The sequence below is a fragment of the Cricetulus griseus genome, assembly GCF_003668045.3.
Source record: "Cricetulus griseus strain 17A/GY chromosome 1 unlocalized genomic scaffold, alternate assembly CriGri-PICRH-1.0 chr1_0, whole genome shotgun sequence".
Classification (NCBI taxonomy): domain Eukaryota; kingdom Metazoa; phylum Chordata; class Mammalia; order Rodentia; family Cricetidae; genus Cricetulus; species Cricetulus griseus.
Genome location: NW_023276806.1, coordinates 262801994 through 262829388, shown reverse-complemented (window position 1 = coordinate 262829388; position 27395 = coordinate 262801994). Strand labels below are relative to the sequence as shown.

Genomic DNA, 27395 nt, shown 5'->3' with positions numbered 1-27395 from the left:
GACAAAGAGGGGATTACAGAAGCAAAGAAGTCATGTTTGGGGTTATATCCTCTTTGTTTATTTGATTTCATATTTACTCATGAGGCTGGGGAAGAAAAAAGTGTGCAGTGAAGCCACAGACATATATGCAAAAGAGGTATTTGGCAGTGGTATCTACCGGACCACAACTCTGCCAGGAGGCCTCTCTAGAAGGGCCCTGGGTAGGCTCAGCAAATGCCCTGGATTCTTGGTTTCAATCACAGAAACGTCATGACAGTTCCTTTCTTTCCAATCTGCCAGGGCTCCAAGGGGATGAAGCGGATGATTATCCTTTAGGAAGCAGAAAAAGAGATGTCAGCCGGAAGTTGGTGGCACACGCCTTTAATCCCAGCACTCGGGAGGCAGAGGCAGAGGCAGGCAGATCTCTGTGAGTTCGAGGCCAGCCTGGTCTCCAGAGCAAGTGCCAGGATAGGCTCCAAAGCTACACAGAGAAACCTTGTCTCGAAAAACCAAAAAAAAAAAAAGTCAATTCCTTGGCAAACTCTGCCAAAGTCCCTGGAGACATGCCAAGGTAAGATCTCAGGCCAGTCCATATCAGCCCATAGAGTATTTTACCAATCTGCCCATCCCAGTTAATGATCCTTGCACTGAGACGGTCAGGTGCAAGATGGTGGCTGTACATAGGCCCAGGACAGACATAACACAATGGTAAGTATACGTCAGTGTATTTTGTGCACAGTTGCATATGCCAGGTGTATATGGGCTGAGAGGGACAGTCCTACTAACTCTAAGCTCCTATGGACATGCCCAGGGCACTGACCATTTAGTTTTTAACCAAAGTCCAGCTCAAAGCCAGTCGAAGGGCAACCCTGATTCAAATCTATGGAATAAACGATCCATCAACCACAGAGATTAAAAAAAAAAAAAAGTGGGCTGGAGAGATGGCTCAGTAGTTAAGAGCACTGCCTGCTTTTCCAAAGGTCCTGAGTTCAGTTCCCAGCAACCACATGGTGACTCACGACCATTTGTAATGAGATTTGGTGCCCTCTTCTGACCTGCAGGCAGACATGCAGGCCGAACACTGTACACATAATAAATAAATAAATCAGAAGGAAGAAGGAAGAAGGCGAAGGAGAAGGAATAAAAAAAAAGTGATAGTCTGGCGGGGGTGTGAGGGGAATGGGGGGGGCTGTGCACATGGCTGACACCCTCAGGTTCCCATCAGTAAAGTTCATCTAAGGCAGTTATCTACCTCATGAAGATACCAAATCTGCACACGAAGACCCTGGAAAGCCCTTGTAAGGATCAAACGGGATAATGGTGTAGAGACCCCGGCACATGTCGAGAATGAGAGCGCTACTGTTAAAAAGTACTGTGTCGTCTCCACTGAAGGTGGAGGAGTCATTCAGCCTGATCCACTGCTTTTATGGAAGAGAAGGCTACAAATAAGATGTATGGTGGGATCTCTTAGACGTGGTAGCCCTCAGATTAAGTTTAGCTATCTGGGCCAATGGTCTTGTAGCTAGCTACCCGGTGGCTCTCCTGGAGCCTTATCTAGTCCAAAGGTCTTTGCCTGAGGACATAACCTCTGGAAAAGTTCTCCCTGAAAACCAGACACGCTGGTTCAGAGACAGAACGGAGGCCATCATCTCAGTGGTTCTGAGGGTACCTAAGCACATTCTCGGAAACACTGGGGTTTCCCGAGCCATCCTTACTCGGGGCTTACAGGGATGGCTGCAGATCTTCGAAGGAATCAAAATCTTGCAATCATTCTGATCACAGACCCACCGTTCCAGTGCCTAAGGAGCAGATGCATCTCCTTGCACTAGGTCCTGGGGTGCTTTCTGGAACCAGAAGATAATGTATTCTTTCCCACCCCCAACCTCATTCAGCAGGCCCGGGGTCAGGGTCACTGCTCTAGCAGTCTCAAGTAAATTCCCTCACTAGTCCTACTTACCGGTCCTGGTCCAGGGCCAGCTCCTTGGTGAGGAACTCGAAGAAGCGGGAGCTGTGGTTGCGGTTCTGCTCTGCGGTGCCCACAACACCGATGGAAGAGATCATAAGCTGGACACAGGGCTCTGTGGATCCGTTCATCAATATGGTCATGCCAGGTCGTAACGTAACGCTCACGCGCTGCGGGGAACATAAAAGTTAAATTCCGCAAGCTCAGGCAGGCCGGGCTGGCGTCCTGGAACCGGCGCACCAAAGTCTTAACGCGGGGGTCTGAGAGATGAGGGTTTGGGGCACTTGGGCAGGAACCCTGGAAGCCAGTCACGTCAGGGTCATGCCTGGGAGGGGCCGCCAGGAAGAGACCTGGGGAGGAGGATGGGACGCGTTAGGTCAGAGGTTAGCAGGAGGGTGGGGTCTCTGGGGATAAGAGTAAAGGTCATTGGGAAGTCTGACCCCTAGCCCACAACTTGCGCGCACCCGGGACTCCCCGGCCCTAGCTCACGTCTTCGGGCTTGTCCAGGATGGAGGCGGTGGCCGCACACAGCCGTTTCTCTAGCCCAGCGGGCACGCGGCTTGCTGGCAAGTTCGTTTCCAACTCAACGAATGGCATTTTTTTTTTTTTTCTTGAGGGGGCGAGAAGGATCGCAAAGCTGCTACTGCACCGAGAGCTGCCGGAGCCCGCAGAGGTTCCAGAAAAGGGGCACGGGGCGTGGTGTGGGGCGTGACGTTACAGCTAAGCTTCTCATTGGTCAGGCAGCATCGGCGCTACTGGACTGGCTACCAGGGCCCCGCCTCTTCTGCTGTCACGTGTGCTGGCTCCAAATTACCCAAGTCCTAGCTTCATGGTCTTTGGCCCTCCCAGGCAGCAGGGGGCTCTGTTTTCCTCTTAGTGTCCCAGCTAAACCCTCCTAACGCATACATTTCTGTAGGGAGACTTCACACCGCCAGGCTGGCTTAAAGTTTCTTGAGTGATTGTGATTATTTCAAATTCAATATGGGAACTGCACTTCTTTTCAACAATCTTGAAGCCAGGCATCACCTGTGAATGAGGTATGCCTGGGCAAGACCCTAGGGCAACGGCATCTCCACCTAAGATAACTGATTTTGTAGCCTCCTTTGTGAATAATGAATCATTGTCCACCAGAGGGTAGCAGAGTCATTTAACAAGGCAACCTGGCCGGGCCGGGGTGGTTTACTCCTTTAATCCCAGCACCTAGGAGGGAGGCATAGGCAGGTGGATCTCTGAGTTCCAGGCCAGCCTAGTCTAGAGAGTGTTCCAGGACGGCCAGGGCACACTAAAGGAAACAAAATGGGCTAAGAAACACTATCATCACTCTTGTTGTTCTGTGAGCAATTTATTAGGAAATGGGCATACCAGAGGTCCTATGGCACAAGATTAAGAAGCTTGACAATTTGGAGCAGGAGACACACAGAAGATACCAGTCAGGGTTAGAAGACTTGGAGCAAGCAACACTGCTTGGCAGAATTTGGAAAGTCAGGGCATTGCCAGAAACTTCACCCCTGCAAGGGACTTCGTGAACCAGCCCTGTACCCTGTCTATGGCAGGCAACATCACCCCAGATGGAGGAGAGAGACCCAGAGGACAAAGGCCTTTCACTAGTCACTCCCTATCTGTGACATGTGCTCAACCCTGCACTAGGAATGAGGAACCCAGAGGGGTCACAGGGTGACAAATGTCAAAAATAGAGGAAGGGCACTAGGCAAAGAACACAAGTGTGGTGCGGGGGGGGGGGGTCAGTGTGAGAGCAGGGCAGGGGCCTGAGAAGAATGCAGCCACCTTAGAGACTGGGAACACGGCCTGGTAGTTTCCAAGTGTTTTCCTGTAGCTCTCTCTAGAGGTCAGGTAAGATCTGATGTGGGGACACAGAAGGAGCACTGGTGATGCATAAAGGAAATTGTAGACCAGAGACTTCATGTCCTGGTGACAGCCAAAGACACATTCTGCCCCCGCTCGTCACTTGCACAGCCCAGCGTTTCCCTTGATGGCGCCACAGGCTCGGGCTGCTCCCTCAATGCAACAGACACTGAAGGGAAAGCTTCAGTTTCTCCTTCAAGGTAGGGTCCATCAAGGGAGGCATATCCTTGGCCTTCAGGACAACTGCATGGGCCTCCTGGAAGAGTTTCTCCCCCACCACAGCTTCCACACGCTGACGCCACGCAGCCAGTTTGGGTCGGCTCTCGAAGATTTTGCAGCCAGCACTGACAGGCTGTAGGGAGAAGAAGTCAAGTAGAGAGGCTAAGTTCTGCCATCTACAAGGCAGCACAACCTGTTTCCGTATTCCCCCACTGCATCGTCGCCCCTCCTCCATCATGTGTGAGGTGCCTCTCAGTGCCTCCACAGAAAGAACTTAAAGGATTTGCTTGATGATGCTAAGAATCAGTCAAAAGGTCGGCCATAAATCGGGCATCTTCTGTCACCCTCTCCCAAGGCTGAAGAAGTGGAAAGGATGTAAGAGCCCAAAGAAAAGGAACAGGAGTCGTGGAACACTGACTTCCGGGAATGGAATGGCATAGCATCCACATATGATTGGGTCCATTAGCATCCTGTCATGGAGCATCGAAGGACACTTAGGGTCTCACCCCTCTCTGAGGGTAATGGCTGTTGGGAAAGGGTGACGTTTTCTTCAGTGGCCACTGGTAAGGTACCCATGCTTTTGTGAACAAATCCTCACCCACCCTCCTATAAGCAACCTTGATGAAACTCACTCAAACACACACACACACACACACACACACACACACACACACACACACCAATGTGATAGTAGAATGGAAGCTAGTGACAGATCAGCAGGAGGGGGGCAAGAGATGGCAAAGGGGTGACTATGATTAAAATACATTATGTGCATGTATGAAAGTGTCAAAACGAAACCCATTTGTTGTAATCCAGGCAAACTTGGCCCCACCTCTCACGCGCCTGCCCACGGCAGGTGTTTGTACCCTGACTCTCCTCTCTTTTCCCGTTCCCCTTTCTCTTCTGTCTCTGTGTCTCTGTACCCTTTCTCTCTTTCCTTCCCTTATTTTCTTACCTCCCCCTCAATAAAACTTTCAATATGAGTCACGTCAACAGGTCCCTGTTTCCCCATCCACCCACCGTCCATCACCCACTGCGGGACCGGGGACCTGCCACATGCGGTCTCAACCCGTTCCACTGTATGCCTAACCTGTGACGATTTATTCCTAACACCGTTGTTACGTGTGATTAAATATAATCTAATAAAGCATTTTAAAATTCATCCGGGCGTTGGTGGTGCACGCCTTTAATCCCAGCACTCTGGAGGCAGAGGCAGGCGGATCTCTGTGAGTTCGAGGCCAGCCTGGTCTCCAGAGCGAATGCCAGGATAGGCTCCAAAGCTACACAGAGAAACCCTGTCTCGAAAAACAAAAACAAAAAAAAAAAAAACAAACAAACAAAAAAAAATTTAAATTCACTTTATAGATGAAGACGACTACGGTTCAGCAGGAGAAGTGACTTATCCAAGGCCCTACAGGCAGAAGAGTCGGCATGAGCCAGGGCTCCCCCTCCCAGGACTCTCCATCACCCATCAGGTCACAGCACTCACATGCATCAGCTCCGTGACGGCCACCAAGTCAGCCACGGAGATATGGGATCCCGTGAGGAAGGCCTGGTTCTGCAGGAACTTGTCCTCCAGCATCTGCAGGCACCTGTCCAGTTCAGCCAAAGTGGCTGCCAACGTCTCAGGGGCTACCGGCTGGCCCAGGTACTTAGGGAACATCATCTGGTGGGCCAGCAAAAAGAAAGAGTTGGCTCTGTCCGGCACTCGTCTTTTGGCCCACTCTTATCCACCCATCTCAGTTCCTGGGACCCTTCCTTGCCCTTTCCCTGCACAAAACCATCCCTGACTCTCAGGACCAAGACCTCAACACAAAGCCCTCTCCAGTGTAGCAACTGCCATCCTGTCCCCATTCTGGATCCCCCTTTTACTTCAAGTGGGGAGACGTGGTGGTTGATGCACTGTTGAGGGCTAAAGCCAGTACTCAGGGGGGCCACCAACATGTAAGTCTGCCACTCCATGCTGGAATTCTACGATCCCCAAGTCTAAAAGTTTAAACACAACGTTTTATCTAAAATTTATTTATTTTGAGTGAGTGCACACATGCTCTCACGTGCATGCCTCCCTCACCACAGCACGCCTGTGGAGGTCAGGAGGCAACTTGCAGGACTTGGTTCTCTCCTTCTGCTATATGGAGGATCCCAGGAACTGAACTCTGGTTGTCAGGCTTGGCAACAACTGCCTTTACACCCACTGAGGCATATCTCTGGTCCAAGAACTTTTGTTTTTAACCGGAAGCACCATCTCTGAAGGATCGTGACAGGTGACACTGCCCTTGGTCCCTATGGCTCACCTTCTGCCACATGGCCCTGGTGCAACAACTCCGGAGGGCTGTGTGCTGCCAAGACAGGTACTCATCGACACGAGCTCGAGCCTGAAGGTCCTGAGGGTACCAGTGGTCAGGGGCCTTGTACTTTCTACTCAAATACAGCAAGATGGCCACACTGGAGGGATGCAGAGAGGAGGAGAACATGCCCTGGTCATTCTTAAGTCACCTTGACCTAGGGTGGGAGTGTTTGGTACCTGAATTTCCACATGCCTTCTTATCCAGCCTGGGGACCCTTTCAAAGCCTTTCCCTAGTCTTCACTACCTCCCCCTCACTGTTCTGCTTGCCTCCTTCACTCCAGCAGTGCTGACCTCAGCCCTTCAGCCTGTACCGCTGCACGGTCTAATGTCATGGCCTTCACCTTTATCCTTCCAGCAAGAACACACTTCCCACACACCCAGCACATCAGTACCCGAAGCTCCTGCTTGCTTATCACCTCTATCCTTTTAAACTCTCACTTGAAATCGCACCCCCACTCCCTATCTCTTCTCCACTGCTCTCCCCACCTGTCACGTTATTGTCACTCCTCACTACAAAGTATGAGTTCCCCGTGGGCCCAGATTATGTTCTGCTCAAGCTCCGAGGATAGACAGCGATCTGGTGCTGCTGGGTGCTCAGCGGATGGCAACTAAGTTCAATGGGTGATCGCTGGCTTCAAGGGAAGCAGCTTTCCCCCCACCCTGTCCCCTTCCCCCCCCGTCCCCGTCCCCCCATGGTATGTGGCAGTCGTGGTATTTGCAGGGCCTGGTGCTCTATCTTTGGCACTGTCCTTCCTCCCGAGGGCTGGGCTAGCTGGGAAGGGCTTGGGAAGCAGCCTGCCCTCCCCCATACCCCAGTCTCAGTTTCCTCATCCATAAATTGCAGAGGGAGGCAGGTACACCATGTCTTCAAAAGCCGTATCTCAGCCCCAGGTACCTGTTTGAGTTTCATCCAACCATTTACCCCGGGGGCTGACACAGAAGCCACAGTCCCAGTGCTTGGCAGTGGGCCCAGACAGGTGGCCTGCCTCACACAGTTTGGTTGCAAGCCAGGAACCCATTACCTCTCTGCCAAGATGAAGTCCCCATCCTTCAAAGCTGGCACCTTCCTCAAGGGGTTCACCTGGGCAAAGTCATCAGTGTAATGCTGACCTGCAGAGACCAGAGAGGTCAGGGAAGAAGACCCCAGCTCTTTAAGGTCTGCCTGCAGCCTTCCCTACCTTCAGGCACCAGTTTTCCACAAGCCACCACAGGGAAGAGGAAGCCACCATGCTGACCAGTGGATCACAGATCTTGATCCTATCACAAATCCATTTGCCTATCACAAGTCCATTTACCTCTGCAAAACCTGGGTGTCCACTTGAGTCTGGGAACCGGGTGATTCTGTGCGGTTATGACCTAGAGTCATCCGTAGGCAGACACCCAGTCTCATTCCTGGGCTCTGGTCCATCTTCCTATCCCAGGCAGAACTCGATAGGTTCTTCTGACCAGACTAGGTGACCTGTGCTCACCCCAGAGCTCCACCCCTCCCTATTCTCAATTCTCAACACTATCTTGCCAGGAACAAGAGCCCCATTCAGTCATCCAGCCTCTAGCAGCTCAATTCTTCCTTTTCCATGCCAAGCCCTCAGAGCTCACTCCTCACTTGGGGTTCCCAGACCAAACTCACTGCCTCTCTCCTGACCACCATGCCTAAGGCAGATCTGATAATACAAGCGAGGTTGCCCAGTCAATGTGAATGGAGTCGGGGCATTTGGTGAAGCCAGGGTCTCGATCCATCTGTGGACCTCTCTCTCCTTCCACTGAACGACTGAATGGACCCCATCCCTTTGTCCTTGCTCCGTCCACAAGCTGCCTATGTGCGGCTCCTGTCCTGTGGTCCAAGGTGAAAGAACCAAAGACCGCCAGTGGGGGCACTCAGCTGAACAGGATGTTCCAGGTTCTCTGCCTGTCCCCCTGTGACTGTGTCCAGTTGTAGCCTTGCCTCCACTGAGTTCTGCTTCAGAGGCTGGTTTATGTCTTTTGTTTTCTTTTCAGGCTAACCAGAGTAACATTCCAGCTCCAGTGAGAGTGCCGGCCTCTCCCACTGTCCTTTCACAGAGCCCCTTTAGCTGACTGGAAACTCTTATAAAGCAAACTTCTAGCAGGGGAGATGAGGTGTGAAGCCTGCTAGTCAAGCCTGTAATTCCAGCTATGTGGGGAACTCAGTGTTTGATTGGGGTAAGAGTGACTGCAAAGCCCAGACAACTCTGCAACTCTGTCTCAAAGTGACAAGTAGAAAGAGGGTTGGGAGTGTAGCTCAGAGGTGGCATGTACAATAGATAACCTGGTTTGGTCTCCAGTAACACACACACACACACACACACACACACACACACACACACACACACACACACACCCCACATACCACACCACACACACACACACACACACACGAGAGAGAGAGATAGAGAGAGAGAGAGAAGAGAGAGGAGAGAGAGAGAGAGAGAGAGAGAGAGAGAGAATGGCAAGCAAGCCTGGTCACTGGAGGGAACCTGACTCTGGTGGGTAGAAGACATCCAAGATTCCTAAGTGGATGATCCAATAGCCAAGAAAAACAACTCTTTTCTGGCTCCAAAACGAAGAAATGCAAGATGGGGATTCCCCCACTTGAAAAACAAGTTAGTTGAACTTTTTTTCTCCAATGCAGGAAGTGGAAGTGGGGTTTTCAGGTCCTATCTCCGTCGTCCCCTCTCCCTCCTTTCCCCCTCCCCACTGTCTCCCCAGAGCTTCTAGTGCGCCTTAGCATCTGGTATTTGGAAGGATGTTATTCACCAGGTAAAGGCTCTTTAAAAATTCACAGCGGAGGGGGCTAGAGAGATGCAGGCTAAGTGGTTAAGAGTACTTGCTGCTCTTTCAGAGGACCTGAGTTCAGATCCCAGCACCCAAGTCGGGTGGCTCGCAATCACCTGTAACTCCAGGTCCAAAGGATTTAAAGCCCTCTTCAGGCCTGGGGTGCCAGTACAAACATTGCATTCATACGTACATATATGCATACATAAACAAATAAAGCTTTTTTTAGGAAAAAAAATCACAGCTGAAAACTGACAACAACCGCTTCCTCACGGGAGTAGCTGGCGTTTCCTGTCTTGTTTGCACACCTGGCCTGACGGTTCACCGGCTGCAGTCAGCGGCGGGCGGTGCAGCGTACACAAGGCTGCAGACTACCCAGCCCTCCAACCGGGCCCACCTTTGAGCAACTCTATGGTACGCAGCTGGAAGGGGATGTCGTTCTTCTTGGCGAAGATGTAGACGGCCCGGCAGGGCTGGGACATCAGGTCCAGGTAGAGCTCCAGACCCATAGCGGAGGCTGTGGGAGTGGCGGCTGGCAGACCTCGGAGACTGACCGCGGGGGAACTGCCTCTGGGGACGGCGGAGTTGAGACCTGGGGCAACGGCGAGCAGGAACGGCTGGGTCCCGGCCCTTCGGGCGTCTTATCCTACACCAGAGCCCGATCACAGCCTTTCCTCCCATTGGATGCTCATGAGAACTTTGGGCCAATCAGAGGCGGGCTGCCAGTTAGTTCTGTACAGTTCAACCTGAGCTGTGTACCTGGGTCAAACTCCTCCCTTCGCCTCCGTGCTGAGGTCAAAGGAGGAGCGGAGCACACTAAAGGGAAAGGGACGTGAAGGGCGTTTCCATCGGTTAATTTAGGGGCAAAAGAGCTGTGTTGTCGGCCCGCACTTCACTTTCTCCCCCTCCACTCAGGGAGAGGGCTGAGAGATGAGCGGCTTCCGAGATCCTTGACACAGAAAAGGACAAAGGAAGTGCAACTGCTTCCCCACCCAGCTCCCCGGGCCCAGGACTCGGGATGGGGATGATGTTTGTCCAAGTGTGTGAGGAAATAATCCGGCCCTGCCCATTCTTATTTAATGGGGGAGGGAGGATTGCAGATGGGCCGTGCCTGGGATTGGATAACACTTCTCCACCCAGTGCAAAAAGCCTTCAGTGGCACTCAGGGGCACGCACCTAAGGCCTGTATGGCATCATCATTTCCCAAGAGAAACCTCCAGTTTCCCAATTGACAAATTCAGAAACGTCTTGGCACGTTTTCCCTATTGGTCATTGGGAAAGTTGATAGTAGCTTTGTCAAATGTTCACCGTTAAGGAAGACCCCCCCCCCCCCGCCCCAGGAAATTGTCTTCTTGTCATAATGGAAGCTGAGCTCTCTAGGCTGAGAGGGAGAGCCCCTTCTCCATACTGCCATCTCTTCCCTTTAGGGCTTTAACAGTTCTCCACAAGTTGCCTTTGTCTACCCACCCCTACCCCCCAACTAAAGCAACATCCAGTCTCTCACTCTCTCTACCTGGCTGCCTTCTAATCCACTCCCCAACCCCCAACAGATAGAATATGATTCCAGAATGTAATCTGAGTCCCTCATTCCTGCTTACAGTTTGTACCCAAGAGTTTGAGCATGACCTTTGACCAGGACAGCTGCTGTGGGTATTCCTTGACCTGAGAGACCAAACCAGGGTCATTTCAGAAAAGAGGGCCAGAAACAGGATATGGGAACCTCGCCCCATGACCTGTGCAGCTGGCTTCAGAAAAAAAGCAGGCCCTCAGGAAGGACAGATAACTCCAAACGGCCCTGACCCCAGGTTAGCCAATTAACAGAGTTGCAAAAAAAAGAAATTTATGGGCAGGTGTGGCACCAGAGAGCACTTATGGTGCCCGAGGTAAATCTATAGAAACTCCCCAAGTTCCTCGAGACACCCCAGCCAATCAGCTTTAAACCCGTACCCCACACCCTATCCTGTGGTTTTTTTGTCTTTATAAATCCTTTGCTTGTGAGGCTTGGTACCTTCTCTCACAGCGGCTGGGTCAGTCTCCCTGCCTAGGCTGGAACTCAATAAAGAAACCTTGTGCTTGCATTGGTGAGTTGGCTCCAAGCGGAGGTCTCTCTGGGGGTCTTGTGGACTTGGCATAACAGACCAATTCTGTAGGTCAGGTAGGGTTGGTGGCCTTACGTAGGGGCCATATCCAAGAGTGGACCTGGCCAAATGATGGATTTCCACGCCTGCAGCTAAGACATCTGCTGATCCCATTCGCCAAGAACCAGAACTCTGGAAGGCATTTGTGGTTTAGCTTGCTCCGTTTGTTTTTGTTGTTGTTCTGTTCTGTTGTTGAGATACAGTCTCACGCTGTATCTGTATCCCAGGCTGGAATGGATCTCAATGTGTAGCCCAGGCTAGCCTTGAACTCTTGGTGATCCTCTTGCTTCATCCTTCTGAGTGCTGAGTTCACAGGCATGAGTTACCATGCCTATCTGTGATGCCATTCTTGGCAACCATGGTGGCGCGGGGGGGGGGGGAAGAGGGGGGGAGATGATCCTCAAAGTCAGGGAAATGGAGTTGTCTTTTGGAAAGATAATCGAGCCAGAATAGAGGAAGGTCAAATAAACAACACAGAGAAACTAAGGCTCAAAAGGAGCTTAGATTTATTATCCAAACTCAAAAGTGAAAGGTAGTGATTATGGTTGCCGTCATGTGTGGCTGCCATGGAAAAAGGGTGAAGATGGAGCGTGGTCTAAGAGCTATTATGCTGTGAGGCTAGGATGCATCACTAGTGAGAGGAAGGTACTTTGTGAACTGCCATGAGAAGTACAGGGATGAGGCTCCTGAATTCACTGGATCATGGCCAGCACTCTAGGCATCAGCTTCTGCTTCATGATGAGGTTGGCAGGTGGAGAGTCCTTAGCCTTCAGGATGACCTCATGGGCCTCCCGGAAGAGATCCTTGCCCACTGCTGCCTCCACTCGATGGTACCACGCAGCCAGCTTGGGGCGCCCTTCAAAGACTGGGCAGCCACCACCAACGGGCTATATCAAGAAGGGAACAGAATGGGGGTGTTGTTTTTTTTTTGTTTTGTTTTGTTTTGTTTTCTGAGACAGGCTTTCTCTGCATAGCACTGCCTGTCCTGGAACTTGCCCTGTAGACCAGGCTGGCCTCAAACTCACAGAGATCTGCCTGCCTCTGCCTCCCTAGTGCTGGGATTAAAGGCATGAGACTTGATTTTTAAAGAGACTGTAAGACATTTAAAATTGTACTGTGCATTGTAATTCTTTGTAGTAATGAGATCTTGAGGACAAAGAATTGGAAGATGATAGTTTAGCAGTGATGTTTGTGTGTCAGGTAGACAAAGAGTACATTGCGCTAGTTAGTTTTTTCTCATTTGGCACAAACCCAGATATACCTAGGAAGAGAGCATTCCCATTGAGGAATTGTCTCCATCAGATTGGCCTGTGGGGGTGTGTGGGTGGTGTTTTTGTCATTGTTAATTGATGTAGGAGGGCTCAGTGCACAGTGCATGGTGCCTTCCCTGGGTGGTGGCCTTGAGCTGTGTAAGAAAGATAGTTGAGCAAACCGGGGGCACAAGCCAGTAAGCAACGTTCCTCCATGAATTCTCTTCAAGCTTCTGCCTTGAGTACCTGCCTTGGCTTCCCTCCTCGATGCAATTTAGCCTGTAAAGCGAATAAACCCTTTCCTCCCCAAGTTGTTTTTCGGTTAGTGTTTTACGCAGCAGCAGAGAAGCAAACTAGAACAGCCAAGGGCAAACATTCTCAATCTGGAAGGCGTCTCTGCATATGAACAGATCTACAACTAGTGGGGGTTAGCAAAACCGCAGCAGAGAAGCAAACTAGAACAGCCAAGGGCAAACATTCTCAATCTGGAAGGCGTCTCTGCATATGAACAGATCTACAACTAGTGGGGGTTAGCAAAAGCAGGGTTTCCGTCACTAGCCAGGCCTCCCTGTCTCTTATAGGCCCACTGTGTTTAGATCACTTACATGCATCAATTCTGTGATGGCAACCAAGTCAGCCAGGGAGATGTGGGACCCAATAAGGAAGGCCTTGTCCTGGAGAAACTTGTCCTCGAGCACCTGGAGGTTCACATCCAATTCCGCCAGTGTGGCTGCCAGCGTCTCAGAAGGTACTTGCTCTCCCAGGAAAACAGGGAACATCACCTGGTGGGTAAGTAGGCAAAAAAAGGAACTGAAGACAGCTGAGCCTTGGGGGTAGGAAGCCATGACTCCCAACTTGGGAGCTGCCTTTTGATTCTATGCCTCTTCCTTTGTGGCCGGCCCAGACCTGCAGGGAAATGTTACCCAAGTAACATTTTTGTTTACAAATGAGTAGTCCTGCTTTCAGCATCTCTGGATAGCTGGGCCTCACAGAGAATGATTTATTTATTGGTTTGTTTTTTTTTTTTGTTTATTTTTATGAATGACTGAAATGGAGATCTGAAAAATAAATAGAACTAATTATTTTTGAGGAAAGGAACAAGGTTAGGAACAATGGTCATTGTTGAGAATAAAGTGGTTACATTGCCTTGCAAATGTCACATACTTCAACATGAGTAAAGTAGGTCAGCCACTCAGACAGCCTCTTCATACAACTAAGGGATGAGGTAAACAAAAGTTCATATGGAAAGCACAAAGCCCCTAACTAAAGCAATCTTAAGCAGATGAGCAATACCGTAGGCATCACAGGGCCTGGCCTCAAACTAACCTACAGAGCTACCGCAACAAAATAGTACTTGCACAAAAGCAGTCAGGCATGCCAGTGGAACAAAATAGGGGACCCAGAAACAAACCTGCATGGCTACAGCCTCCTAATTCTTAATGAAATGGCTAAAAACACAGACAAAAGAAAAAGACACCTCAACAGACAGTGCTGAGAGAAGCGGATATCCATTTGTAAAAGGATGAGATGAGATCCATGTCGTTTACTCTGTACCAACATAAATTCAACATGGATCAAAGACATTGATATAAGACCTCAGATATCGAACCTGGCAGAAGAGAAGAAAAAATCATAAGTAAAACACTTCAAGATATAGGCACAGACGAGGACTTTCTGAGGACTCCAGTAGCATACGGATAATCCTAAAACATGGCGAATTCCAGGGAAGTATAAGTTTCTATGAAGCAAAGAAAACTATCGCCAGAGTAGTTGGGCAGAATGGAAGAAAATCATTGCTGTCTATACATCAGGCAGAGGATTAACATCTAGATTCTAAAAATAATATAACAAACTGCAACAATGAAACACCAAAAGAAAGTCCACTCATAAATGGGCAAGTGAACTGAATATACAGTCCTCCAAAGGAGAACTACAAATGGCCAATACACTTGAAAAATGGAGCCAGGAGATGGTCCTGCATCCATGCACATACAGGAAGCACTAAGAGCACTCGGTGCGCTTAACAAAAACAAATAAACAAACAAAAAAAGCACATGTGAAAGGCCCGCTGCCTCTCTGTCTCCCCCCGGCCTATGCTGATTCTGGGTGTTCTCTCTGGAGCAGGGCAGAGCCAGGATACCGCCAGGGGCTGGAGAGTGCAGCGCGGGCGAGCTGCCGCAGAGCCGCCCTGCTTCCCCTTTATCCTGCCGTCCCTGCCCCCGCCGGCCTCCACTTCCCCCGGCTGCCGTTTTCCCTCCCAAGCCGGTTCACCCAGGCGGGGCTGCCCTGGCACCGCGCCGGGGCTGGGGCCGAGCAGGGAAAGGGCACCCCTCGCCCCCACGCCCCCCCCCGTTGAGAAACACTCCGTCCCAAGGTCTCCGCCCCCAAGGTCAGCCACCTGGGCGCGGAGGGAGGAATCAAGTCTGTTGTACCAGACACCAGACCTTGAGAATATGCTGATCTGGAATGGCTCTGTGCCTCATTTGAACCATCAAATAGAATCCCTGCTCCTAGCTTGCGCCTTTTTCCCTATATAAGGACCCCTTTCCCTTGGCTCGGCGCGCTTAGCCACACAAAGGCTAAGTCGCCCCGGGTACCCGCGTCTCCAATAAAGCCTCTTGTTTTTTGCATCCAGTTCGTGGCCTCGCTGATTCCTGGGTGTGTGAGTCTCCCTCTACAAAAGTACCTCTTCGGGGGTCTTTCATTTGGGGGCTCGTCCGGGATCGAGACCCGCCCAGGGACCACCGACCCACATCTGGGAGGTAAGTGTTGTGCGGATCCGCTGTTTTGTCTTGTCTGGTCTGAGTCTGTCTTGTGAATTGCGCTTGCGTTTGTAGTATACAGCTGTGTACATTTGTATTTGGCGGTGCCGAGAGGAACTGACGAGTTCGGACTCCGGACCGCAGCTCCAGGAGACGTCCTGGTAGCGTTTGAAGCCCTCGGGGTGAGGGATTTGTATTTTGAACTTGGGAAGCCCTCAGCGTGAGGGATTTGTACTTTGAACTTAGATCTATGACTGGACATCTTCCCAGTCTCTTTGGAGAAGGCCCTCGGCTTGAGGGATTTGCAATCTTTACTGGGGACGAAGAAGGAGGGCCCCCTTCTTCGACCCCCGCCCTCTCAATTCTTCCTTTTGACTCTCTGTTGAAACTGCGCTGCGAAAACCTGTTCTGTGTTCTGTGTTGTTTGGCCTTTGTTTTATAATTGATGTGCATAAACGCAAATGAATTACTCTTTGTTCCTCAGCTCGAGCGTATAAACTTATCTGGCCTGTTCCGGACATCTAAACGGCCTTAAAGTTATTAAGAACTGTAAAAAAGACTTTGATAAAATTTTGATGTTAACTGAGAAATGAAAAAAAAATATAGGAGACTTAAATAATAAAGAGGGAAAGGAAAAAGGAAACTTGTCTAAGAATGTCTAAGAGAGTCAGAGAAATGAACTAAAAGGTTATAGAAAATTAAAGCAAGCAAGTCATAGCAGAGAAGATTGTTACAGAAAGTTATGGAGGGTCAAAGCAAGTTGTAAAAGGTCAGAGGAAAGTTGTTAAAAGTCAGAAAAAAGGTTATTATAAGTCAGAGAAAAATGTAAACTGTGCTATGGTTTCTCATGTCTAAAATTTTAACCATATTAAGCTAATTCTGTTTTATATATACTTGTTTTAAAATGTTCATATGACTTGACTGGTCGCCATTTTGCTAAAATTAAAAAAGGAATACTTAAACCGCCATCTTGACTAAAGATGACCGCATGGAAATTAGAGGTACCATCTTAGAAACAAGTTTTTCAATTGAGATTTACAATGTTAATGCTTCTATATATTACAGAAAGACCTTAAGGGAATTTAAATTTCTTTTTAAAACCAGTTTTTTTTAATGTTTGTTTTTATTAATATTTATACTTAAAGAGCTTCAATTTAAAATTATTTTTGAGCAAAGCCTGACAATGTAAAGTTTTTGTTTTATGAAAGATGCTGATCTATTATAAGATATTACAGTTTATATTTTAGAAATAAGTTTAGGATGTTGATAACACACACCTTTAAGCTCAGGATGTTGGTAGCACACACCTTAAGTTTAGAACATTGGTGACACATGCCTTTAATCCCACCACTCGGGAATAAGAGGCAGATAGATCTTTATGGGTTCAAGGCCTGCCTGGTCCGGCAGATCGAATTCCAGGACAGGCTCCAAAGTCACAGAAAAACCCTGCCTAAGAAAGAAGTTAAGCTACTGTTTAAGGAATATAAGGTAGCTGTGCTGTTTCAAACATCTTACTAAGTTAAAACCAGTTACAGTCAGACTAAAAATTATTTACAGAAATAAGACCTTACCTAGCCACCTGTATACTTAATGTGTGCTTAAGGCAAGTAATTAAAACAGACAAACAGACCTCTAATGCTTCAGAGATCTTCAGAATATGGCATTTAAATTGTTATCTTTAAAGTTTATAATGTCAGACAGACTGCCAGATCCTGACAATGACCCGAAGATTACAGGCACCTCAGTTCCTGCACCTGGACCAATGAGCAGATGCTCAGATATGAAACCTGCCGCCTGCCAGAACCTGGCCGAGACTGTGGACAAAGCTGCTGGACGCTGGAAAATTGATTGTACCCCTTTGCCTAGACAAAACAAGGTCAGTCTTTTCCATGTCCCTCTTCCACAGAGAGAAAATAAAACCTCTCACAATATAGGCCTGGCGAAGATTGCTGTTCTTTGAGACAGCTGCCTCCAACGGTAATGGAGAAACTTGGGTTTGGCTAACTGTATATGGACTTGCTTCTGACTGGCTTCTGTCCTTTTTAGTAGATTCGGATAAAATATACCCTTCTCAGATCTCTGAAATATTACTGGTTGTCAGCTTGACAGCATCAGACAGTCAGATCCACTATAGACTAGTCAGTATGTTAGCTGATAAAATAATGACTATCTACTGTTCAGGCACAAGCTCAAGGTTTTTAAGTTTATTTTGGTTGTCATCTAAGTACAAACTTAAAGGGCTTTTCATCAGGCCAAAGGCACCCCTGTCCAATCCATACCTAGCTCTCTGGACAGAAGAAAAATGTACATGCTTATAGCCCAAATCTGTAGTTTTTGCTAGGACTCAAAGTTATAAATATGTTCTTGCTGTTTGAACAGATATCCAGATATCTGCTTTTTCTGCACTGTGGGCTTCTATAAATAAGTTTTAACCTCTGTTCCTAGTTTAAATATGTCTTAAACAGGTTTCTGCTTCTGACAGACATCTGAGTACCAGTTGCTGACTTCAGACTGTTCTAAGTAGACTGCGAACCCTAGACTTGCTATGGATGTGAACTAGTCTGCTGATATGGACACCCCCTATCTCTGCAACAGTGTCTGCTAACCAGAAGCCCCTGATGGATTCCCCGTTGCCTAAATTCCTTTTTGCTTTTGACTAGCATTTCAACCTTCTGGGGTCCCTAACTTCGTCCCAAAGTCAGCAGGAAGCAGTTTGGAAAAGAATTTCGCCGTCCATTCTCCCTGGTTGAGATGCTAAGTCAAAGGGAACTCCCTTGCGTGGGGATGCCAGTACCTATCACTCCCTGATGGGGACACTAGAGACTGGGTCCTCCTACTCCCCCTAGCATACCCCTAGGCCATATGGGCTCACACCTTTTAAAAAAACTTATAAAGACCAGAGGGACCATCCTACCATTCCCTATTCCTACCAGATCGGGGACACTGTCTGGGTCCGGCGTCACCAGACCTCAGCGCCTACCAGTTGTGAAACTGCCATGCAGCACAAGCTCACATTGTCTGAGGTCTCAGGAAAGGGGCTATGCATAGGCAGGGTTCATCCCTCATATCAAGAGTTATGTAACCAAACAGAGCCATTATCTCAGGACAGCCGATACCTTGTTGCCCCTTATGGAACTTATTGGGCTTGCAGTACTGGGTTGACTCCCTGTGTCTCTACCACTGTTCTCAACACCACCATTGACTTTTGTATATTGATAGAACTTTGGCCCAAAGTCACATACCACCAACCTGAATATGTTTACAGCGTACTAGGGAAATCAACCCGATATAAGAGGGAGCCAATATCCTTTACCGTGGCCCTATTATTAGGAGGGATAACAGTGGGGGGCATAGCAGCCGGCATAGGGACCGGAACCATTGCCTTACAGGGAATTAATCATTTTAAACTTCTACAGCAAGCCATGTACACAGATATCCAGGTCCTAAAAGAGTCAGTCAGTGCACTCGAGAAATCCTTAACATCACTCTCTGAGGTAGTCCTGCAGAACAGACGAGGATTAGATTTATTATTTTTACAGGAAGGGGGGCTATGTGCTGCCCTCAAGGAAGAATGCTGCTTTTATACAGACCATACAGGAATAGTTAGAGACAGCATGGCCAAGCTTATAGAAAGACTTAACCAGAGACCTCTGAATGAAAGATTCCATTCAGTCACAAGAGAAATGGGGGAATGAAAGGCCCGCTGCCTCTCTGTCTCCCCCCGCCTATGCTGATGCTGGGTGTTCTCTCTGGAGCAGGGCAGAGCCAGGATACCGCCAGGGGCTGGAGAGTGCAGCGCGGGCGAGCTGCCGCAGAGCCGCCCTGCTTCCCCTTTATCCTGCTGTCCCTGCCCCCGCCGGCCTCCACTTCCCCCGGCTGCCGTTTTCCCTCCCAAGCCGGTTCACCCAGGCGGGGCTGCCCTGGCACCGCGCCGGGGCTGGGGCCGAGCAGGGAAAGGGCACCCCTCGCCCCCACGCCCCCCCCCCGTTGAGAAACACTCCGTCCCAAGGTCTCCGCCCCCAAGGTCAGCCACCTGGGCGCGGAGGGAGGAATCAAGTCTGTTGTACCAGACACCAGACCTTGAGAATATGCTGATCTGGAATGGCTCTGTGCCTCATTTGAACCATCAAATAGAATCCCTGCTCCTAGCTTGCGCCTTTTTCCCTATATAAGGACCCCTTTCCCTTGGCTCGGCGCGCTTAGCCACACAAAGGCTAAGTCGCCCCGGGTACCCGCGTCTCCAATAAAGCCTCTTGTTTTTTGCATCCAGTTCGTGGCCTCGCTGATTCCTGGGTGTGTGAGTCTCCCTCTACAAAAGTACCTCTTCGGGGGTCTTTCACATGAATTTGGTAGGGGAAAGTGTTGGGGATGGACAGGGGAGGAAATGGGGATGGATTTGATCAAAACACATTGCATGCATGTATAAAATTCTCAATTAAAAAAAAAAAAGAAAAGGAAAAACCCCAAACTGTTCAATGGCCTTAACCATCAGGGAAATATAAAGCTGCTTTGATATTCCATTTCACCTCAGTCAGAATGGCTATCATCAAGAGAAAAAAGACAGGGTCTGGGGAAACTGCTCAATGGGTAAAGGGACTGACACATGAGCTTGAGAACCTGACTTCAGATCCTCAGCACCCACATCAAAGAGATGGGTGAGCCCCAGGTTCAGTGAGAGACCTCGTCTCAGAAAGTAGGCAGAGTCACTAAGGGAAGACACCCAATGCCCACGTCCTGCTCTACACACATGTAACACACACACACACACACACACACACACACACACACACACACACACACATACACTGCAGTAAATACATTAAAACTAATGAAAGCTAAATGGCCATAAATGCATCTGGGCGTTGGTGGCGCACACCTTTAATCCCAGCACTCGGGAAGCAGAGGCTGGCGGATCTCTGTGAGTTCAAGACCAGCCTGGTCTACAAGAGCTAGTTCCAGGACAGCCTCCAAAGCCATAGAGAAACCCTGTCTCGAAAAAACCAACAACAACAACAACAACAACAAAAATGGCCATAAATGCTGGTGAGGATGTAGAGAAAGACTTCTCATAGCTGCCAGTGGGAATGGAGCCACCTACAGCTGATAAGGAAGTTGGTATGGAGGAACCTTAGAAAACTAAAAATAAAACTATCACAGGACCCAGCTATACCACTCTGGGGATTTTATCAGCTATTAGGAAAAAAATGAAATCATAACATTAGCTAGAAAATGGATGCAACTGAAAAATCGTTATTTTAAACAAAATAAGTCAAACTCAGAAACACAAATATTGTGTGTGTGCATGTGTATGTGTGTATGTGTGTATGCATGCACACCCACTCATGTTGTTCATGACAGTAGAAAGAGGGTCGTGAGAGGAGAGGGAATCTTAAGTACATGGGAGTAAGGAGAAACAGAGTGATGGGATATACGTGACATGAAAGCACAAAGAAAAGGGGGAGAGGAGGACTAAGGGCTGGTGAGATGTCTTGGTAGCTAAAGGAACTTGCTGCCAAGCTTGATGACCTGAGTTCGGTCCCCAAGACCTATCTGGTAGGAGAAAGCCAACTCCCAAAAGCTGTCCTCTGGCCTCCACACGTGCACCATGGCCCACACCACCCTCCCACGAACGTGTGCGCCTACACACACGTACATATGTGCAAACATATAGACACACGATAGATAAATAAAATGGAAGTTTAAAAAGAGGAGGTAGGGGATCAGCAAGAGTAGAGAAGGAAGGCAAGGGGGAGAAGCGGAGGATGGGGTGAGTGAAAACAAGCAGGTATGAAAAGGTCATAACGAAATCCATTACTTTGTGCATAGGTGGAAAAAACAATGGCCAGGTTGATCACATAAGCTCCAGGATTGAACTTTGGATACATGGAACCGGCTAGATAAGAAATTTTAGTAGCCTTATTGATATTTCCCCACTAGTATTGCTCCATACAATTGATTTTCCCCTATAGCTTAATGAATCAAATCATACATAATAGCTTAGCTGGAATTTCATGGTGGTCTTGTGGGACATATTGTATTTGACCCAAACCAGAGGTTTGGCTTTGTTTTGTATTTTGAGACAGCCTCGTGTAGCCCAGGCTATGTATCTAGCTGAGTGTGGCCCTTAAATTCCAGTACCTTCTGTGTTTGCCTCTGCCTCTTCCTCCCAAGAGCTTGGTCCGGTGTGCATCACCACACCCAGCTCCAAACCAGGGCCCCTTTTTATCAACAGAAAATAACTTATTTTCAGCTCCTAATGCCCAATTATCTGCATCTTTAGTAATTTTCCTATGATTCTCCTCCCACATCTCTCTTTTTTAGAGAGGATCATAGTATGTAGCCCAAGCTATGTCCACCCTCTCCTTTCAAGAGGCATGCACCGCAGATGGACTCAGCTAAAATCATCTTTGGAATGTACCTCCAACTGGGCCATGACGAAGTCTTGATCACCAGGTCTGAAAGGACAGTACACTCACACTATTACTGGCAAAATGATTTCCTCTAGCCTCCGTAGTATCTAATTTTAAACAATCTCAAATCTCAATTGTTGAGAGCTGGACTGATGGATCCAAGTCTTTCTCAGGGGCCTTGATTTGAAAGGACAAAGGGGACCTTTGTTTTGTGTCTTGTGTCTTGCCCAAACGGGCAAGGCCAGTTTGGGGCTGAGAACCAGACCTCGAAGGAGTTAAGGTTTCAGTTCCTGGAATCTTGGCTTTTCCCCATGAAGAGACTGTAGTTATCAGTCCCAAGGCCGCTATGTGCTTGGTCTGCAATGCTCTTGAGGTACCCTGTGTTTCCTTTGTGCAACATTGCTTGATTAGCCTACTGCTGACTTTGTCCGATGGAATGACACTCTGTTCTGTGTCTCCCCTGGAAATGGTGTAGAAGATGCTGTACTCCTTAATAAGCTTGCTTGGCGTAAGACACAGCTTGTGCAGGACCTCGTGACTCCAGCTTTCTTATCTGTCTTCTATACTTTCCCCTCTCCTAGCCACCTCCCACTTAGCACTGTCACTGAAGAATGACTGGTCCAGGTCACTCAACAGCCAAAGCCACAGGCAGCTAAATGGCATCTGTCTGATTTTTTTTTTTTGTGTGTGTGTGTGTGTGTGTGTCATGATAGAACGCTCTCCCGAAAGGAACTTAAGGAAACCAGGCTCACAGTTCCGGTATACAACTGTCATGATGGGAAGGTCATGGCAGCAGGAGCTGGAGGGAGACAGTCACATTGCATCCACACAGAGAGTGATGAATGTGCTCGGTTCATATTCTCTTCCCTCCCCTTACATTTTTGGGGGGATTGTGTGTGTGTGTGTGTGTGTGTGTGTGTGTGTGTGTGTGTGTGTGTGTGCTTTGTCTACATTCTTGTTTGGGAACCATATATGTACAAAAGGAAGACTGTCAAATCCTCCAGAGGTGATGATGATAATGATGGAAAATTATCGGGGCACAGACTGACTTCAAGCTCACAGTTATCCTCCTGCCTCAGTCCCGAACACCAGAATTACAGGCTTCTGTTATACCCAGCTCACGAAGACTCCTTTCTCACAGCCTCTGCCAACTTGAGTTTGTTTGACTTTGAGATGGGCAACTCCGTGTTTCACGAGCTGTACCTCGAAGTACGAAGTTCAGTGTACAAAGCTACGTCTGCTCACATTGCCGGGTAACCATCGCTGCCATCTGTCTCCATCTATCTCCATTAAACATTAACTCCCCCATTCTTAGCAGGGTCACCTAACTTTCCTCGCCTGGCTCCCTTTAGAACTCCCACAAGGATATCTGTCAAGGGTGCCCCGTCTTGTGGCTAAATACATAGAATTCCTAAAAATGAAAAATACATTTGAAAGATGAAAAATCTCAGAAAAAAAGGATTATTAACAATAACCTAGACATGAAGGATCAGTGAGAGCAAAGATAAGACAGTGGAAGACACTAGAACTGAAAAGGAGAACTTGATGCCATCTGGGCCCTTTGGGGTGACTGGTGTCTTCACCCCTTCTTCCCATCCCCTGCATCGCCAGGCTACTTTCTATGCTTAGATTCCAAAGACCTGCCAGTTGGTAACCCAATCCTACCTTCAAGATGTGGTTGTTATTTGACCTTAAAAAAAAATTCCTTTATATTATTTTCGGCTGTGCTAGCATGCAATATACTGCATGGAATAGTAATTCATGAAACCATGAAACGTGTGAGGCAGAAGGGAAATGTGCCCCGTAATCAAGAATGGAAAAAAAATCAGTAGAAAAAGACCCATAGAGGACTTGAGTGCTGAAATGTACTGACAAAGGACACACACTCGCTCACACATGCACACACAGTCACACACCCCCCACACTCACACACCCCAGATGCTGAGACTTGAACCTAAGACACTGTGCTTTTTACACAAGCGCTCTACCACTAAGCTACAGTACCAACCAACTGAAGAGGACATTTCAGGAACAGTACTAGAAGCCGGGAGATGGCTCAGGTGAAAGTCATAGCCGGGCAAGCCTGACACCCTGACCACCTCAGTTCAATCCCCGGAACCCACCTAAAAAGCCAGGTGTAGTGGAACCCCAACTTTCCAACAGTGAGATGGAAGGCAGAGACAGGAGAACCGCCCAAGACAGGAGAACCGCCGAGGAGATGCTCAAAGGTCAGAGGTCAGATAGCCTGGAGTACACACCACAGCAGCAGAGACAAAGGACAGTCTGCCTCACCAAGATGGAAGGTGAGTACCGATTTCCCAAAGCTGTCCTCTGACTTCCTTATACATCAGGTGACTCCCGGGACATATTCACAACAAAAAGATTAAGCAGCAGTAACAAATATAGTAAAAATTTTCAAATAGAAGATAACACAAAGTGACTGAAAAGTTGTTAAATTTGGACTGAGAAAAAGCAACTCTACAAAAACAACCAAATGGTATTTCTACAAATAAAAAACAAATGTCTCATATAAAGATGGTATTGAATAACAACCTGGGCACAATAGGATTAGTGAAACTAAAGGCAAGACATGGGAAAAATACCAAACTGAAAATAATTTGTTATGGCCTCCTGAGTCTCTCTGGGGTGATATCTTTACTCTCCTCCCTTCCCCTACATTTCCAGTCTTACCTTATGCCACAGGGCCCGGAGGCAGCTTCTCCGAAGGGCTGTGTGCTGCCATGCCAGGTACTCATCCACACGAGCCCGGGCCTGCAGCTCTTGGGGGTACCAGTGGTCAGGAACCTTATACTTGTGCGTTAGGTAGAGTAGGATGGCCACACTGTGTGAGCAGGGAAGCAAGGCAGCTGGTCAAACACCACAGGTACCTTTTAGACTCGATGCCCAGTACCTTTTAGAATCTTTTCTTAAGACTTTTTAAATGCATTTTATGTATATGGGTGTCTGTCTGCATGTATCCCTGCAGGCCAGAGAGGGCACCAGATCTCATTACAGATGGTTGTGAGCAGCCTTCTGGTTCACTAGGACTTGAACTCAGGAACTCTGGAAGAGCAGCCAATGCTCTTAAACACTGAGCCATCTCTCCAACCCCTACCTTTTCTGATCTTTCTGAGTCTTCTTTCCATGGATCTGTGTGAACCCAACACAGGCATCACAACAGCCAATACTGTGTAGACGGACTCTAGAGGACACTGAAGACAGGCTGCTTTGTGGTCATATGAAAATTTCTGTCTGGAATTGGAGCACCCTGGTATTGGGCTACAGTTACCGGGAAGAGTGGGGTGTACACATGTATAACAGTTTCCCCCCAGTTCAAGGCACTCCTTCCTGTGGGTATGCCCCTTAAAGAAAGTCCCTGAAACTGAGCAGATTCACCAGGCCCCCTCTTTCCCAAAGTAGACAATACAGAGTACTGAGAGTCACTCTCAGACAAGTCAAGTAGCAAAGATGTTTATGGCATGCAGGTTTACAACAGGCTGGTTCCAGGAGAGCTTTTTGAAAGCCCACAGGGCCTGTTACCTCTCGCTCAAGGTGAAGTCATTGTCCTTCATGGCTGGCACCTTCTTCATGGGGTTCACCTGAGCAAATGCGTCGCTGAGGTGCTCACCTGCGGATAGTCCAGTATGAGAGGGATGGGAATGGAACGCTGGGCCTTTGATAGGCTGGGCCAAGGTCCTAGGATGCCAAACACTAAATTCATGGTTCTTGTTGGAACTAGGCTACCTGCTAGATGGGAAGGGCAGGCAGGGATGCTGTAAGAGGGGAGGAAGCTGCCCTTGATTTAAAACAGACTTCACACTCTGTGGGACTTGCCCCTCTGGCAGCTCTGAAAAGTGCTCCCAGTGTCCCCTGGAACACTGGTTTCTGCTTGAATTAACCTTGTTTGGCCTCCTGTTGATTAGCCAGATGAGCGTTTCTAAGATTGTCTCCTTGCTGCTCCACCCAATACATCTCCGTGCCCTGGATCAGATGGAGGGCTGTCATCCTCCCTTCTTCTCCTGGTGGAAATCTGTCTCCCTCTGCAACCTTATTTTTGACGGCCAACTTGGATATCTCTTTGTCGGTCCCCCACCCCACAACCCCCTACATCAGACTCTGCAGGGGCAGCGCGTGTCGGGGGTTAAGTGCACTGTCCCCAGAGATGATCGTGAAAAGTGAAGTTTCAGACGCAAAGACTAGCGGTGAGTCAGCATGGAGACGGCCCTTAAGCAGCACCTTCATTCGCCTCAAGTACGGGGGCACCTTAAGAAACACCTTCATTCTGCTACAACCCTCCCTGTCTTGCCAGGATGAGGGGCTCCTTCTGCAGCCAGCGGGGAGGAGGCTGCAGCAAACCCCACACAGCAGCCTCTCTCCCCAGCACAAACAAGAGAGGCAGAGAGCAATGAGGGAGGCTGGAAAAGAAAAGACAAAAGGGATTCCAACATGCCAGGGTGGAGAAGAGAGGCAGTTGGAAAGGCTCATCTCAGCACTGGAGAAAATGAGAGGCTAACTATTCCGATCTCCGCATTTACTCTCCTAGCCCTTTCCCCGCCCCAGCTTCTCTGGAGATCCAGGCCCAAACTGCACCCGTTTCAATTGCCAGGTCTACATGATACTGGGTTTCAGCATGCCCTGGCCGTCTCTTCGACGGGGCGGCAGAGTTTGCGGGAGTCCTGAACCACGGATCTCCCTGGTGGCTCTTTTCTCACTTGGTCCCTAAACCAGAAAAGGCCTAGGAAGGAGACGGTTCCCAAAGGAATCCGCTAAGCTCCCCTTGCCTCCCATCTCTCAGCTCTGCAAAGCCCAGGCCCTGCCCACCCTTGCGCAGCTCCACCGTGTGCATCTGGAACGGGATGCCGTTCTTCTTGGCGAAGATGTAGATGGCGCGACAGGGCTGCGACAGCAGGTCCAGGTAGAGCTCCAAGACCATGGCACAGGCGGCGGGAACTAATTCCGTGACTGACTAGACTCTCAAAAAGAAACCCAAGCTGTGTCTGAAGTCGCGTCTAGGCCAAGTATGGCCACGCCTCCACTGGGCGGACCCCGGAGCCCGGCCCTTCTTTCTAAAGAGGAGAGAACCTGCACCTGGGTTCCAAGAGACAGGCACCCAGAGTCTAGCACCGGGCGAGACAGAAAAGACTGCTGGCCTCCCCTTAGAGGAAGTGCAAAGGGGCCGGCTCCTAGTCCTTCTGTGACTGGTTTATTGGATGGCAAAATGTCGTCAAAGGCATCCTCACCCTGGCTAGCGTGTTAAAATTTCCAATCATCCCCGTTTCTCCAATGGGAAAACTAAGGTATTGCTTGACAGACACAAAAAGTCTACCTTCAGCAGGTTCCTCCTAGGCCTACAAACCAAAGATATGGATGCCAGCAAGCAACAAAGGTTCCGACTGTGCTCAGTATGCTGTGATCCCTGGTGACATTCCAATCGCAGCCCCAACGTTTGACAAGGTTGGCCTTCCTGCTCCTGAGAGGGCTAGGTTCTCTATTCCTCGGGCATCCTAGCCGCCTTTGGGCTGTGATAGCAAAGCGCCTTAGGTGTAGTTTTTGAACATGGATGTACTGGTAGACCAAAGCTCCTGCAGCTCCATGTCTAGTCAAAGCTAGCCCACTGCTTGAAGGTGAGCAACTCTTTGCGGCACCCACACATCAGTGGAAGGAGCACACAGA

The 27395-nt window shown here is 49.0% G+C and overlaps 3 protein-coding genes across 5 annotated transcripts in view; all 3 read right to left on the bottom strand.

Annotated features, from left to right (window-relative positions):
• Positions 1-35: 35 nt before the first annotated feature.
• Positions 36-2631, bottom strand: LOC100765163 (D-dopachrome decarboxylase). Its single transcript, XM_027394222.2, has 3 exons — positions 2432-2631; positions 1937-2112; positions 36-309 (listed from the first exon to the last, which is right to left on the bottom strand). Exons 1-3 carry the CDS (start codon positions 2537-2539, stop codon positions 237-239), a joined length of 357 nt encoding a protein of 118 aa, XP_027250023.1. The 5' UTR covers positions 2540-2631; the 3' UTR covers positions 36-236.
• Positions 2632-3959: 1328 nt separating this feature from the next.
• LOC100765453 (glutathione S-transferase theta-3) lies at positions 3960-9671 on the bottom strand. The gene is made up of 5 exons (XM_027394223.2): positions 9560-9671; positions 7395-7482; positions 6319-6469; positions 5514-5690; positions 3960-4157 (listed from the first exon to the last, which is right to left on the bottom strand). Exons 1-5 carry the CDS (start codon positions 9669-9671, stop codon positions 3960-3962), a joined length of 726 nt encoding a protein of 241 aa, XP_027250024.1.
• Positions 9672-11992: 2321 nt separating this feature from the next.
• Positions 11993-27395, bottom strand: part of LOC100768553 (glutathione S-transferase theta-1) — a 36705-nt gene continuing 21302 nt past the window's right edge. The window contains exons 2-6 of one of the 3 annotated variants that reach the window (XM_027394226.2): positions 26544-26652; positions 25263-25350; positions 24414-24564; positions 13156-13332; positions 11993-12187 (exon numbers count right to left, since the gene is read on the bottom strand). In XM_027394226.2, the coding sequence (XP_027250027.1) occupies positions 11993-12187; positions 13156-13332; positions 24414-24564; positions 25263-25350; positions 26544-26652 (720 nt within the window). Of the gene's footprint in view, positions 12188-13155; positions 13333-24413; positions 24565-25262; positions 25351-25995; positions 25998-26543; positions 26656-27395 lie in introns of those variants that run through there. The other 2 variants (XM_035451026.1, XM_035451028.1) reach the window with 2 other exon arrangements.

Bases quoted from the DNA above. Each gene is read 5' to 3' on its own strand.
- LOC100765453 (XM_027394223.2), bottom strand. From the start codon at position 9,671: ATGGGTCTGGAGCTCTACCTGGACCTGATGTCCCAGCCCTGCCGGGCC. The intron at 7,483-9,559 runs GTGGGCCCGGTT...TGGTCTCTGCAG, and splicing joins TACCATAGAGTTGCTCAAAG to GTCAGCATTACACTGATGAC. The intron at 6,470-7,394 runs GTAATGGGTTCC...GCATCCCTCCAG, and splicing joins GACTTCATCTTGGCAGAGAG to TGTGGCCATCTTGCTGTATT.
- LOC100765163 (XM_027394222.2), bottom strand. From the start codon at position 2,539: ATGCCATTCGTTGAGTTGGAAACGAACTTGCCAGCAAGCCGCGTGCCC. The intron at 2,113-2,431 runs GTGAGCTAGGGC...TGTTCCCCGCAG, and splicing joins TCCTGGACAAGCCCGAAGAC to CGCGTGAGCGTTACGTTACG. The intron at 310-1,936 runs GTAAGTAGGACT...TGCTTCCTAAAG, and splicing joins CTGGCCCTGGACCAGGACCG to GATAATCATCCGCTTCATCC.